Consider the following 12,353-nt stretch of genomic DNA (forward strand, 5'->3'; position numbering starts at 1 on the left):
CCCCCTGTTCTGCGGTGCCCTGTGCCAAGGCACAGGTTGCACCACCCTAGTTACGGCCCTGCTAGGATCTCGTAGGACAGTGGTCAGGGAACAGGGGTAAATTACCCCACATGGGGTAAAAATGAAATTCCTGGGGGTAATGGATGGACAGCCGGGCATGCATATGAATCATTCTATAATATATGATTCATATGCATGCCCAGTTGTGCCGCAGGGAGGCTCTAAGCCGGACGCCCGCCGAGATGTTATTACCAGCAGGTGCCCGGCTCCTTCCCTGCAGCGCCGCATTAGCCGGAGGCTGGAGTTCTCTTCTGAACTCCAGCTTCCGCCTCTCTCCATGCGCACTATGGGAGAGACGTCATGACGTCTCTCCCATAGTTCCGAGGAGCAGCCGGGCGGACAGGACGGTGGCGGATGCAGGAGTGGGGATTAAGGTAAGTATTTTTTTTTGTACAAGCGGCACTACAGGGGCATTATATGGGGGCACTACTACAGGGGCATAACTATGGGGGCACTACTACAGGGGCACTACTATATGATTTCCTTCCTTTCAAATCAAGGGGGTAACGTCGGCATATCTAAATATATTTTGGGGCAAAATGTAAAAAAGTTCACTGACCCCTATCATAGGAGATCTGAGCCTGGGAACAACTAGAGTAATCCTAATATCCTGTTATATTCTCAGCATCATTTACTATAGGAGAAGTTTGGGAGAGTACCACACAGGTTGAGATCATCAATCATCACAGACGAGTTCCATATCTGGCTGCATTACTATTTAAGTGACAGGAGTTGCAACTTTCAACAGCAGCAGCTTAAAATTGACACACTAGTATCCTTACAAATGAAGATGCTTTTCAGTAGTTGCGATGGGATAAAAAGTAACTTATATGTAATTAAAATACATTTTAGGAGGTTGTTTATTCCACAATAGCTCATAGCTATAAGCTCTGGCTTTTACATCTACTGTATAGAAATACCAATTGAGACTAATATAATAAATTCTGCACTTGTGTACTTCAGTGAAGATAACAAGGAGAGTGACCCTGTTAGTCCCTATATGTATAATAATGATTTACAAGGGGTTGCAATTAATTAACTTTCTGGAGACCGTCTTCGCAAAGTAGCAAACTATTAAAACACCTTAATGCATAGCTGTTCAAGAATACCTACAGTGCATCATAGCTACTAATTCCTCTTTTCCATTTGAATAGTGGGTTGCACCCGGGATTTTGTTCACGCACCCATTCCGAGTGCGACCCGGCTGAGACCCCATACAGACAGGTGGCCTGACCCAGCACTGATGCTGGTCGATGATGCCATAGGTATCACGTGATGAGCTGGCGCTTGGAGATTATCTCCAAGCGCCGGCTCTTCCTATGCAGAGAACGGGACCCGGGTTACCCGTTCACACTGCATCACGAGCCGGGTTGTGACCATGGTGGAAATGCCAAGTCACACGACCCCGCTTATTTCAAACCCAGCCTATTTCACACACGGGTTGCTGCTCGTTCATGTGCGAAAACCCGGGTTATTGGAGCTAGTGTAAAAGGGGTATGAGTAATTATTAAAGCTTTAGTGCAAAGCATAAGGAGTCGGATACAACCGCATCTCAGACACAAGTACCTATTTCTTCTAGAGTAAACGCAGGACTTTCAGGTCATTGATTTAGAGGTCCACTCATAGGTGTCAGAATGGGGGTGGGCAACTCGCCCCCCTCAAACATTTGAAAGGCGGCAGCAGTGGATGGGCAGGGACTCTGCTGTATAGCAATAGGCTCCATGGCCCCTGCATTTCACGGTGGAGGTGTAATGTGTGGTCTCTTCCTGTCAACAGTGAGTCCACCTCAACATTCATTTGTGTATGTACAGCAGTTAGGTAAGTTCCCGTGGTTGGGCATGTGCAGCAGTTCTATTTTGCCCATTTTGATTTGCAGCACAGAGAGAAGTGTCTGTGGTGCTTCTCTGCTCTGAAGCAGCAGACTTGGAGCAGAGTGTTTTGGGCCACCAAAGTGTTTTGGGAAACCCCCAAAATGTGCCATTCCTACCATGATCCACAGAGAAAGAGGTAGCACATAGCTTTCTGCAAGAGTACAGGAGTGACTTCAGCTATTTTGGAGAAAATAATATATTATGGAGGAGATTCAATTAGCTGTGGTAATTTACCGCGGGTTAATTGATAACCGTAGGCTTTTCATTTAGCCCCAATAAACGGGGATTTATTTTCGGTTCTCATGAGACCCGAAAAGAATTACCCGATAACTGTGCTGTAATCAGGTGATAACTACCAGTTGACACATTAATCTGTGAACATTCTTTTAAAGGGAGTTAACACAGGTATCAGGGGGAATAATGGAGCTTAAATGAATAAAGCCCAAGGCTACCTCCTTTATTCACCCCCCTCCTAAATTTATTGGGGCAAATTGAATCTTACGCTAAAAATTCAATACATAGGGCCTCAGAGGTACACGCTAAGTACTCACAATGTCAATGTTTACGAACTTCAGTGATTATTTACTACTGCACAAAATTCTGAGAACCCATACAGCATTTGCGTTACTTTTTGTGTGCTTATAGGAATGCTGGTATCAGAAATGACCAGGGAAAACCGTGACTGGGAGGTGGTCTGAAGAGAACAAAATAAAATCAATCAAGTGGGCATGTTATGGGAGTGTCGTGGGTGTGTTATGGGAGTGTCATGGGCGTGTTATTTAAAGCAGCTGCGTTTTGAGATGCTTCACTGCACCCAGAGAAGCCAATTCCAGACCGAGACACTGCCCCCATGCTATCAGTTAAAGAACTTTTGTTAAAGTTCTGAGACGGCCAAGTTGAAGTCATGTGATATATTGATGCCTTTTCATGTGTTTAACCCAATTAATTTTACAGGTCGCTACAGAAAAGCTGAAATGAAATGTTTGTCTAACACGGAGAAGCTTGTAGCAAGAGGGGGGTGTTGAAGGAGGAGTGCTACTACTGCGCAGACTCCAGTCCACTGAGCTCACAACTGAGCATGTGCCGGGGTCATCTTCTATTTTAGTAGGAATTTCTGACAAACAATAATAAAATTACAATATGTGTTTATTGGGGATGCAGTCAGATTGTTCACAGTGACAATGCTGACATTCATAATATCGATATGGTTAAAATGTCATCATCATAAATGATGACACCTGGAAAATGTTGACATGTCAACATTAGGGTAAGGGTTAGGGACTGACTTACCTTAAAACAACAGTTTTGATATTCTGCCCATTCCAACATGTCATCAGTGTCGACATGCTGAATGTCACCATGGTCAATGTCCACATAATGACCATGTAACATGATTAATGTTGACCTAATTTACTGAAACCATTTATTGTACAAATGTATTTGTTATTGGAAAGTCTAGAAAAAATAATGCACACTTTATTATAAATAATCATTGAACAACGGATCAGGGACCTCAGTCCATAGTTATATAGGGCCTGATTCAGAGCTGTACGCTATTCCGATGTTTATGAAGTTGAGTGATTATCAGTAAGTCACAATACGAATGCATCAAGATACGTTACCGTAGTCCCTCGCAGTTACTATTTATTTGCAGTGTGAGTGACTGTCAGGGAGCGTTTGGGGGAGATAATGGGGAGTGGTGGCAAATAACGCAGGCATGTTGTGACGGTTTCGGAGGCATGTCACACCCTGCAACCATGATCCCATACACAAGTAATATGGCTCCAGCGTCTCAATTCCCACGACCATTGTTCAGCACCATATACTCACTCAGGACTGCAAGAATCGAATGATCTGCAACCAATGCTGCGTATCTGTATGCCTATGCTGCAACATTTTACGCAGATGCTTGGATTTATAAAGCCACAGGAGGGGCGTCTCAATACATCTACCAGGGGCGGCATGTTTTCGCATAGGAGCTGCATACAAATTCACAGCTGCGGAGGCATTAGCGTACAACTCTCTATCACGCCCATAGTTAGCAAGATTGAAAGAGAAAAGCCCATCCAGGTTATTTAATTTTATAGGACCTACAGCTATATGGACTATTCTCGTAGTAGAAAATCAAATTTGTTCCCGACCCCATCTAATCGCCCTAATAATGTATTGTAATAATTATAGCTGCCGATACCATTGCTTGTAAGAGAGGCATTAAAATCATTCTTTAATCCATGCAATGAATTGGCCATTGCCCAGACCATTTCTCCCATCAGGTGAAGTGGGTGTAATGCCCCTGCCATCATAAGTGGGCTTGATTCAGAGGTGGATGAGGAAGCACCCACAGCTAGGACTATTGGCAGTCCCTCATCTGCGACTTTATACAAATGCCACTATAAATTCTTTCCCTTGTGTACGTCCATACGTCCGAATGTGCAAGGACTGAGACGCAACTTGCTGCATCCGTAGGTGCTAAAATACCAATTAATTGTTGCACCATCGAAACTTGCACTAGTACTATTGCAGGTGCAGTTTCTCTGTCCAAGTACAGCCTCTTGTGTGAGCGATTGAGCATCTGTGTAGACAACCACTGTCACTGACACTACCATAAGACGGACCATCTTGAGCGCTAAGATACCTCTCTATCACCGCCCATTAACGCCCAATACATTTTCAATACACTTCTCCGTGCATGCGTCTGAAATCAGAACTGCAACTCTGTAGGGACACAAAAAAGACGCAAGGTGCTAGTTAGATGCATGCATAAGAGCAAAAAAATCGCTCCACTACCTCTGACATCGGCAGAGCGTCTACATCTCGATCAGGCCCATAGTCTCTGCATTGAACTCAGATACTTTTATACAAACTAAGGGCCTCGTTTATCAACCAGTTTTATTCACAACGAGCGTGATAATGGTGCTCCAGCCAATCAGCTCCCAACTGTCATCTCTTTGGAAAATGACAGTTGGGAGCTACATATTTGGCTTGAGCACCATTTATCATACTCGTTGTGAATGATAAACTCATTGATAAATGAGGCCCTAAGTCATCTCTAACATACCTTTTTATCCTGTATAAACAATCTGTCTAGTTCTACATCTTAATATTATCCCCTCTACTCCTTTAATTAGTTAGATTGCTTGCCTGATATTTTATATATTAATATATATATATATATATATATATATATATTTATATATTAGGGATGTGCAGGCTCGGATAGGTTCGAGTTTGCACGTGGAGTTCGGATTTTTCCCTCCAAAAAAACGGAACTCAGAAAGAGGCAAAACGTCATCTTGCACGGACGAACATCATCATTCCTGGACTTTTGTCCAGGAATGATGATGTTCGTCCGTGCAAGATGACGTTTTGCCTCTTTCTGAGTTCCGTTTTTTTGGAGGGAAAAATCCGAACTCCACGTGCAAACTCGAACCTATCCGAGCCTGCACATCCCTAATATATATGAATCTAGACAGGACAGCACAATTGTATCACAGCACTGGGGGTCAGTAGCTTGATTACCATCTAGGGACCTAACTAGGAGTTTGCATTGTATGTTCTCATATTTGGGATTAATTGGGATGTGCTGATTGGTCAGAGCGTGGGAACTGCCGCAAAGTAACCATTCAGCACATCATTGAGGAGGTGGGAACCCATGTTGTGGGTAGTCCCCACTTCCCTAGGGACTCAAGCCCCAGTCTGAAAAGTTTGGGGCTGATTACCAATATGGCAGGGAGACCCCACGCTGTGTGTATAGTAGCTGGTTCAGCCTAATGCTGGTTATTGGTAAATAAAGTACAGTTGGCAGGCTGTAGCAGGAACATTTTTTCCCCCTTGACATAACATTTATATATTTTGTTTTTGCATAAACCGTTAGGAGGGGGAGGGGACCATGACAGAGATTGAACAGTAGTGGAGTCAATGTATAGTACATATTCGTAGCATATAACGTGGTACAGAGAGATATGAAACAGTGACAAAAACATTGGGAACTACGAAAAACTGTTTAGATATTGTGTTGCAAGGTTTTAATTGGTTTTAATTGGTAATGGGGATCAGGATAGGGAGGGAGGAAACTATGGATATGTTAGTACAGGATAGAGATGGGGAGGGAACTCTGAAGTTTGCATTGATTACAAGGAACAACCTATAGGAAGAAGAGTAGAATACTTTATGAGTAGTAGTGCGGGATCCAAAGTGAGTAAGCCAAGCATCCTATACTTTGGAAAATTTAATATGATAGTCGTGTAGTATACTAGTAATATGCTCAATTGTGTGGATTTGCCAGACTTTGTTGTCTTAGGTGGGTTTCGAGGGCGGGTCTGGCTGACAGCTACTGTATAAGGTGTCTAGTTTACCATTGAGTTGATTAAATTTGGGGCATCAAGAAAATATTTTACTGTCTAAAATAGGTACAGCAGCTTCTGTTGGACTATTTTGATGGGGGGCAAGGAGTTACAGCTCCACCCGCCCGGTTGTTAATCCGGCCCTGGAAATGATCCTTTACCTGATCTGCAGAATTCCGTGAGAACACTTTCACAGACTTTGGGGTAAATGTAATAGCCTGCGGACTGCAGGCATCGGCGAGTTCCGTGCGAGACTGCCTAGTGTTTTAAAGTAGCAGTCATTTCAAAGGCAAACCCAGGCTATTACATATACCCCTATTACTTTTACACCTTTTTACATATAATCATAAATATTTGCCATTGGAGAACTTAATTTTACATTCTGCTACTGCTGCGAGACTGTACTTATAAACTGATATGCTTTGTGTATCATGAAACCCCCGATATTCTCTGAGGTAGAAAAAGGAACTGGTAGCCATTTACATAAACCTAATCAGTTATAAGCGTTATTTCCACTTGTCAGTATTGGATCTATTTGTTATATTATATTATATTATATTATCAGGGCCATAGCTAGGGTAGTGCGGCCGATGCCATCGCACAGGGCACCACAGGGCAGGGGGCGCTGTTTGGGCCTGTCAAAATTCTGTTTATTATCATTCTTGCTCGTAGCCTCCTCTTATTTCATCCCCAGCATCTCCTGGCCTCCCCTATCTCTTCTCTGGCCCTTCCCCATGAAGCCATGGCCCTTTTTTGGGTGCATTATGTCCCTTTCAAAAATAAGGGGGGCGCCAATGCTCTTTCTGGCACAGGGCACCAAAAAGTCTAGTTACGGCTCTGTATATTATATTGGTTTTATTTACTGATGTACGAATGTCCAGAACCACCAGTGCTACATTAATGCGACTGGGCAATAATTGTATAAACAGTCGCATGTCAGTGCCCAACAGAATCTATGATTTCATGCTCCCCACCAAATGCATATTGGTATCTGGTATGTGGAACAGTACCAACCCCTTTCCATCATTCAAATATATCCAATTCATTGCAGTATCAAGATCCATTCTAAAACTAACCACTTAAATAATAAACAGATTTTTTTTTACCAACTTGTTTGTCGTGAACTCATGGTAAGAATATGTTCATTATCTATTACAGATGCATGAATAGCCTCACTTAGAATTCCTTCAGATATTTGACTTATGACTTCCGTCACGCTTACCAGTATAACATCCGGTTACTATAATTTAAATATTGGTACTATATTTATTTTACATTGGCCATGTGGCTCTAACCTGATATAAATCTGTTCATAAATAAATGATCTACCTGCTATAATTCCTTCGCCCAGGAGCTCCTATTGTCTCAGCATTGCCCTCTCCCTTTAGACTGCAAGCTCTCCTAGACAGGACCGTCTTTACCCCGTTTCACGCCTGCATCCGCTTCTTCAACTATAAAATGTACTTGTTCTGTTTTTATGCATGATTTGCTATTCTGCCTGTCCATCTCTGCAGTGTTTTGTGGCACCTTATACATGATGAGGATGAGGAGGGGATCTCTCTGCACCTCTCTCCATCACCCTCATATGTACTTGTCTGTTTTTATGCATGATTTGTTATTCTGCCTGTCTAGCACTGCAGAGTTTTGTGGCACCTTATAAATGTCTGCACTTCCTTCATCGACCTCATACTGTATGCTCACAGGTAACAAAAGTGAGAACCAATGTATATAAGTGACTAGAATGAAAATAAACTGTGCTTAGTAACCTTTAAGTAACTGTTATGATGTTTTTCCCTGTCATCTACATGATTGCCGCAGCCTGCACTGAATTATCTTTTTAAGCACTATTTCAAGGATATGCAACATTTTAAAGTGATTCAACTCTGAACTCTTCACACATTTAGCTAGAGGCTCTCATAAGCAACTGCCAAGTATGTGCTTCATTCTGCTCTTAGGTCTGTGACTCTATACCACCTAGTAGCTGCAGACAAATACAGAATAATCCGAAAAAATGAGAGTTATGGTAAATCTTACCTTTGTTAACTCTCTTTCTTCGAAGGCCATAGGGTCTACAGGGAGATCTTGGGGTGTAGGTGCTGGTTGAGGACCGGGCACCACGCAGTTAAAGCTTTAGCTCCCAGGATGCATCAGTCCATCCCCCTATACCCCGCCCCTGAGCCAGAGGTACCTCAGTTCATGACAAGCCAGAGGCCGGAGGAGAAGAGATAAGGAAAACTGGTACACACAAGAATCACACTCTCACTGAGAAGAAGACAGGAAACCTGTTACCATAAACATAGCCCATATGAAGCCAGGTGCATCAGGGCGGGTGCCCTGTGGACCCTATGGACTTCAAAGAAAGAGAGTTAATAAAGGTAAGTTTTAACATAACTCTCATTTTCTTCTTCAGGGTCCATAGGGCTCCACAGGGAGACCTTGGGGATGTCCAAAACAGTCCTTTAAGGGTGGGGACGCTCCTGCACTGAGAGGAGAATCCAGCGCCCAAAGGAAGCATCCTGAGAGGCGAAGGTATCAAAGGCATAGAACATCAGAAAGGTATGGACAGAGGACCACGTGGCCTCCTTACAAAGCTGCTTAGCTGAGGCACCACGGCGAGCTGCCCATGAAGGACCCACAGAACGAGTAGAATGAGCAGTAACAGTAGCCGGTACAGGAAGGCCTGCCTGCGTGTAAGCCTGTGAGATAGTCATGCGAAGCCATCTAGCCAATGTCTGTTTGTTGGCTGGCCATCCCGTCTTGTGAAATCCATAGAGCACAAGTAAGGAATCTGATTTCCGAAGGTAACTGGTACGTTCCACATGGAATCGGTATGGAATCCCGGCTGCCGCATGGCCGGCAGTTCGATTCCTGGCAGTGGCAGCCCGACATATCAGCAGAGCCCGGCAGCAGAAGCAGAACAACGCTGGAAATCCTGATCGTCTCTAAGGTAAGTATAAACTAAACTAACCTAACCCCCTAACCCTAACCCTCCTTAGGGATGCCTAACCATAACCTCCCCACCAAGTGCCTAACCCTAATCCCCCCTTCCCCGCTGCCTAAACCTAAGTCCCCCGGGGGGGTGCCTAACCCTAAGTCCCACCCGGGTGCCCTAAACCTAACCCTCCCTCCCGCGGCTGTCCGCTCGCGGCGCCCGGCATCCCTTCGATTGGGATGCCGGGCGCCGGTCTCCCGGCGTCGGGTAAATGACAGGCGTCTAGATATAGACGCCGGTCATTTATCCCATGCCGGGATAAAGCAGCCGGGAAGCCAGCTGTCGGTATTAAGGCAGTCGGTTTCCCGACTGCATACCGTTCCACATATATCCTGAGGGCACGGACCACATCCAAGGAGACCTCACCTGCCGAGAAGTCTGGTGATTGAAAGGCCGGGACTAAAATTTCCTCATTAATGTGGAAACTAGTAACTTTTGGAAGGAAACCAGGGCGAGTCTGAAGCACAGCCCTGTCCTGGTGGAATATTAGAAATGGGAAGCGATAGCTGAGAGACCCTAATTCTGACACTCTTCTGGCGGACGCTATAGCCAGAAGAAAAAGAGTCTTCGCTGTTAGCCACTTGAGTTCCACAGAATCCAGGGGTTAAAATGGAGGACCCTGGAGGGCACAAAGAACTACTGACAAATCCAGAGGAGCCAAGGGAGGGACAAAGGGTGGTTGAATCCGGAGGACACCCCGGAGGAAGGTGTGGATATACGGTATCGGAGCAAGTCTATGCTGGAACCAAATGGACAGAGCAGAGACATGCACTTTCAGTGAGGCCAGACGAAGCCCGAGGTCCAATCTAGCTTGAAGGAAGGTAAGGACTCTGGAAACCCTGAACACCTGGGGGTCATAGCTTCTGGTACAACACCATTGGAAATATGTATGCAACACTCTGTGGTAGATCCAAGCAGAGACTGGCTTACGCGTTCTGAGCAGTTTTAATTACAGAGCTTGAGAATCCTTTAGACCTAAGGAAAGGCAAGGACCCTGAGACAACAGGTCTGGTCGTTAAGGCAGCAGGAACAGAGTGTCGATGGAGAGACTCTGAAGAGTACCAATGACATCTGGGCCAAGCTGGAGCCACCAGCAGGACAGTGCCTCCATCTTGGTTGAACTTCTGAAGAACTCGAGGAAGAAGGGAGACTGGAGGGAAGAGGTACGCAAACTGGAAGGTCCACTTCACTGATAATGCGTCTACAAAAGTTGCCTCGGCTTGCTGCTTGACTTCGAGTGCCTCCTTGATGGTTGATGTAAGCCACTGTTGTGGCATTGTTGGACTGAACCTGTACAAGTTTTCTGTGAAGTATGTGCTGGGCCAGTTTAAGTGCCCCGTAGACAGCTCGACGTTCCAATATGTTGATTGGCAGGGTTGATTCGACCGATGTCCAATGGCCCTGAAAGGAATGCGGACTAGTCACAGTGCCCCAGCCCGGAGGCTGGCGTCTGTTGTTAGGATTACCCAGTCAGGGATCCAAAAGGGGCAACCCTTGGTTAGGTGAGATGTCTGTAGCCACCAAGATAGAGACAGATTCACCTCTGGAGAGAGCACCATCGTCTGAGCTTTGATCCAATCTGGTAAACCATTCCACCTGGAGAGTATCAGCCTTTGCAAAGGCCTGTAATGGAATTGAGCATATTCAACCATGTCGAAGGTGGACACCATGGATTCCAGAACCTGCATTGCTGAGTGGATCGACACTCGGCAACTGTGGAGACATCTGCACACTCGTTGTTGAAGTGTGGAGATCTTGTCTGATGTCAGGAAGATTCTCTGATCCTGAGAATCCAGCAGGACTCCCAGATGCATCATTCTCTGTGAGGTATTCAGGGAGGACTTTTTCCAGTTGATTAACCATCCGTGCTTGTGCAGGAAAGCAATGGTTAGCTGCAGATGGCGGTGAAGCACTTCTGGGGATCCTGCTAGGAGCAGGAGGTCGTCCAGATATGGCAACAGTCAGACACCCTGACCATGTAGGTGGGCCACCACCATGATAGCCATAATTTTGGTAAACACCCATGGAGCTGTAGATAGTCCAAAGGGCAGAGCCTGAAATTGGAAGTGTTGCTGTAGTATAGCAAACCGGAGATATCACTGATGTTAGGGCGCTATAGGTACAGGTAGGTACACGTCCAGAATATCCAGAGATACCACGTAGGGTTTCCATCCTGATCTGGGTACCCTGAGGAATTTGTTCAGGGATTTGAGATTGAGGATAGGCGATGAGACCCATTCGGCTTTTGAACCAGAAAGAGAGTAGAATAATAACCAGTGCCTTGGACTGTATGGCTTTCTGGATATGTAGGGCCTTGTTCAAGTCTGAAGGAGGGCCTGTGTGGAAAAAAAAATGGTGGGGTGGCCGTCTAAGAAATGAGAGAGCCTACCCGTGAGAGACCACTTCTCTTACCCAAGCATCCGTGGTTTGACACCAGCACTGGGTGAACTGAAGAAGTCGGCCTCCCATTCTGGGATCCCCTAGAGGGAGGCCTGTCCCGTCAGGCTGAGGGTTTATCCTCTGGTTTTGAAGCAAGGCATCTGGTGTTAGAGGACTGCTTGGTCCTGGGTTTGGCGGCCCTAGCAGAAGCCTAGGAAAGGACTGACCTTTAGGCATTCCTTGAGGCCTTGTAGGAGTAGTTGCTGAAGGCAGAAATGCAGTTTTTGATGCTGCCAACTTGGTTACAATTTTGTCAAGGTCTGGGCCAAACAAGATCTCCCCATTGTAGGGTAACCCTTCTAGGCCTTTCTTGGAATCCGCATCTGCCTTCCATGTGCGTAGTCACAGGGTACAGACAAGAATCTGGAGGTTAGGAGACTGGCATCCAATGTTGTGTCTTCAATATAGGACGCTGCATCTCGAATGTGAGCAACAAAAGATATCTGATCCCTAGAAACATCTGAGGGAAAAGAGTCTTCAAGTGCGTCAGCCCAGCTCTCTATAGCCTTGGCCACCCATGCAATAGCCATGGTCAGACTAGCAACAGCTCCTGAAAGAGAGTATATCGATTTTAGGCAAGATTCCACCTTTCTATCCATAGGATCATTCAAAGAGGTTACTGCAGGGATTGTATCAAATCCTCCTCAA

General features: G+C 45.4%; 1 protein-coding gene across 1 annotated transcript in view; it reads right to left on the reverse strand.

The window, feature by feature from the left end:
• Nucleotides 1-10,192: 10,192 nt before the first annotated feature.
• The window catches only part of LOC148509465 (uncharacterized), a 136,846-nt gene continuing 134,685 nt past the window's right edge, over nucleotides 10,193-12,353 (reverse strand). Inside the window, exons 4-5 of the mRNA XM_088443076.1 lie at nucleotides 12,052-12,255; nucleotides 10,193-10,260 (exon numbers count right to left, since the gene is read on the reverse strand). Coding sequence (XP_088299202.1) covers nucleotides 10,193-10,260; nucleotides 12,052-12,255 — 272 coding nt within the window. The remainder of the gene's footprint in view (nucleotides 10,261-12,051; nucleotides 12,256-12,353) is intronic.

The sequence above is a fragment of the Taudactylus pleione genome, unplaced genomic scaffold, assembly GCF_031769625.1.
Source record: "Taudactylus pleione unplaced genomic scaffold, aTauple2 ptg000326l, whole genome shotgun sequence".
Lineage (NCBI taxonomy): Eukaryota > Metazoa > Chordata > Amphibia > Anura > Myobatrachidae > Taudactylus > Taudactylus pleione.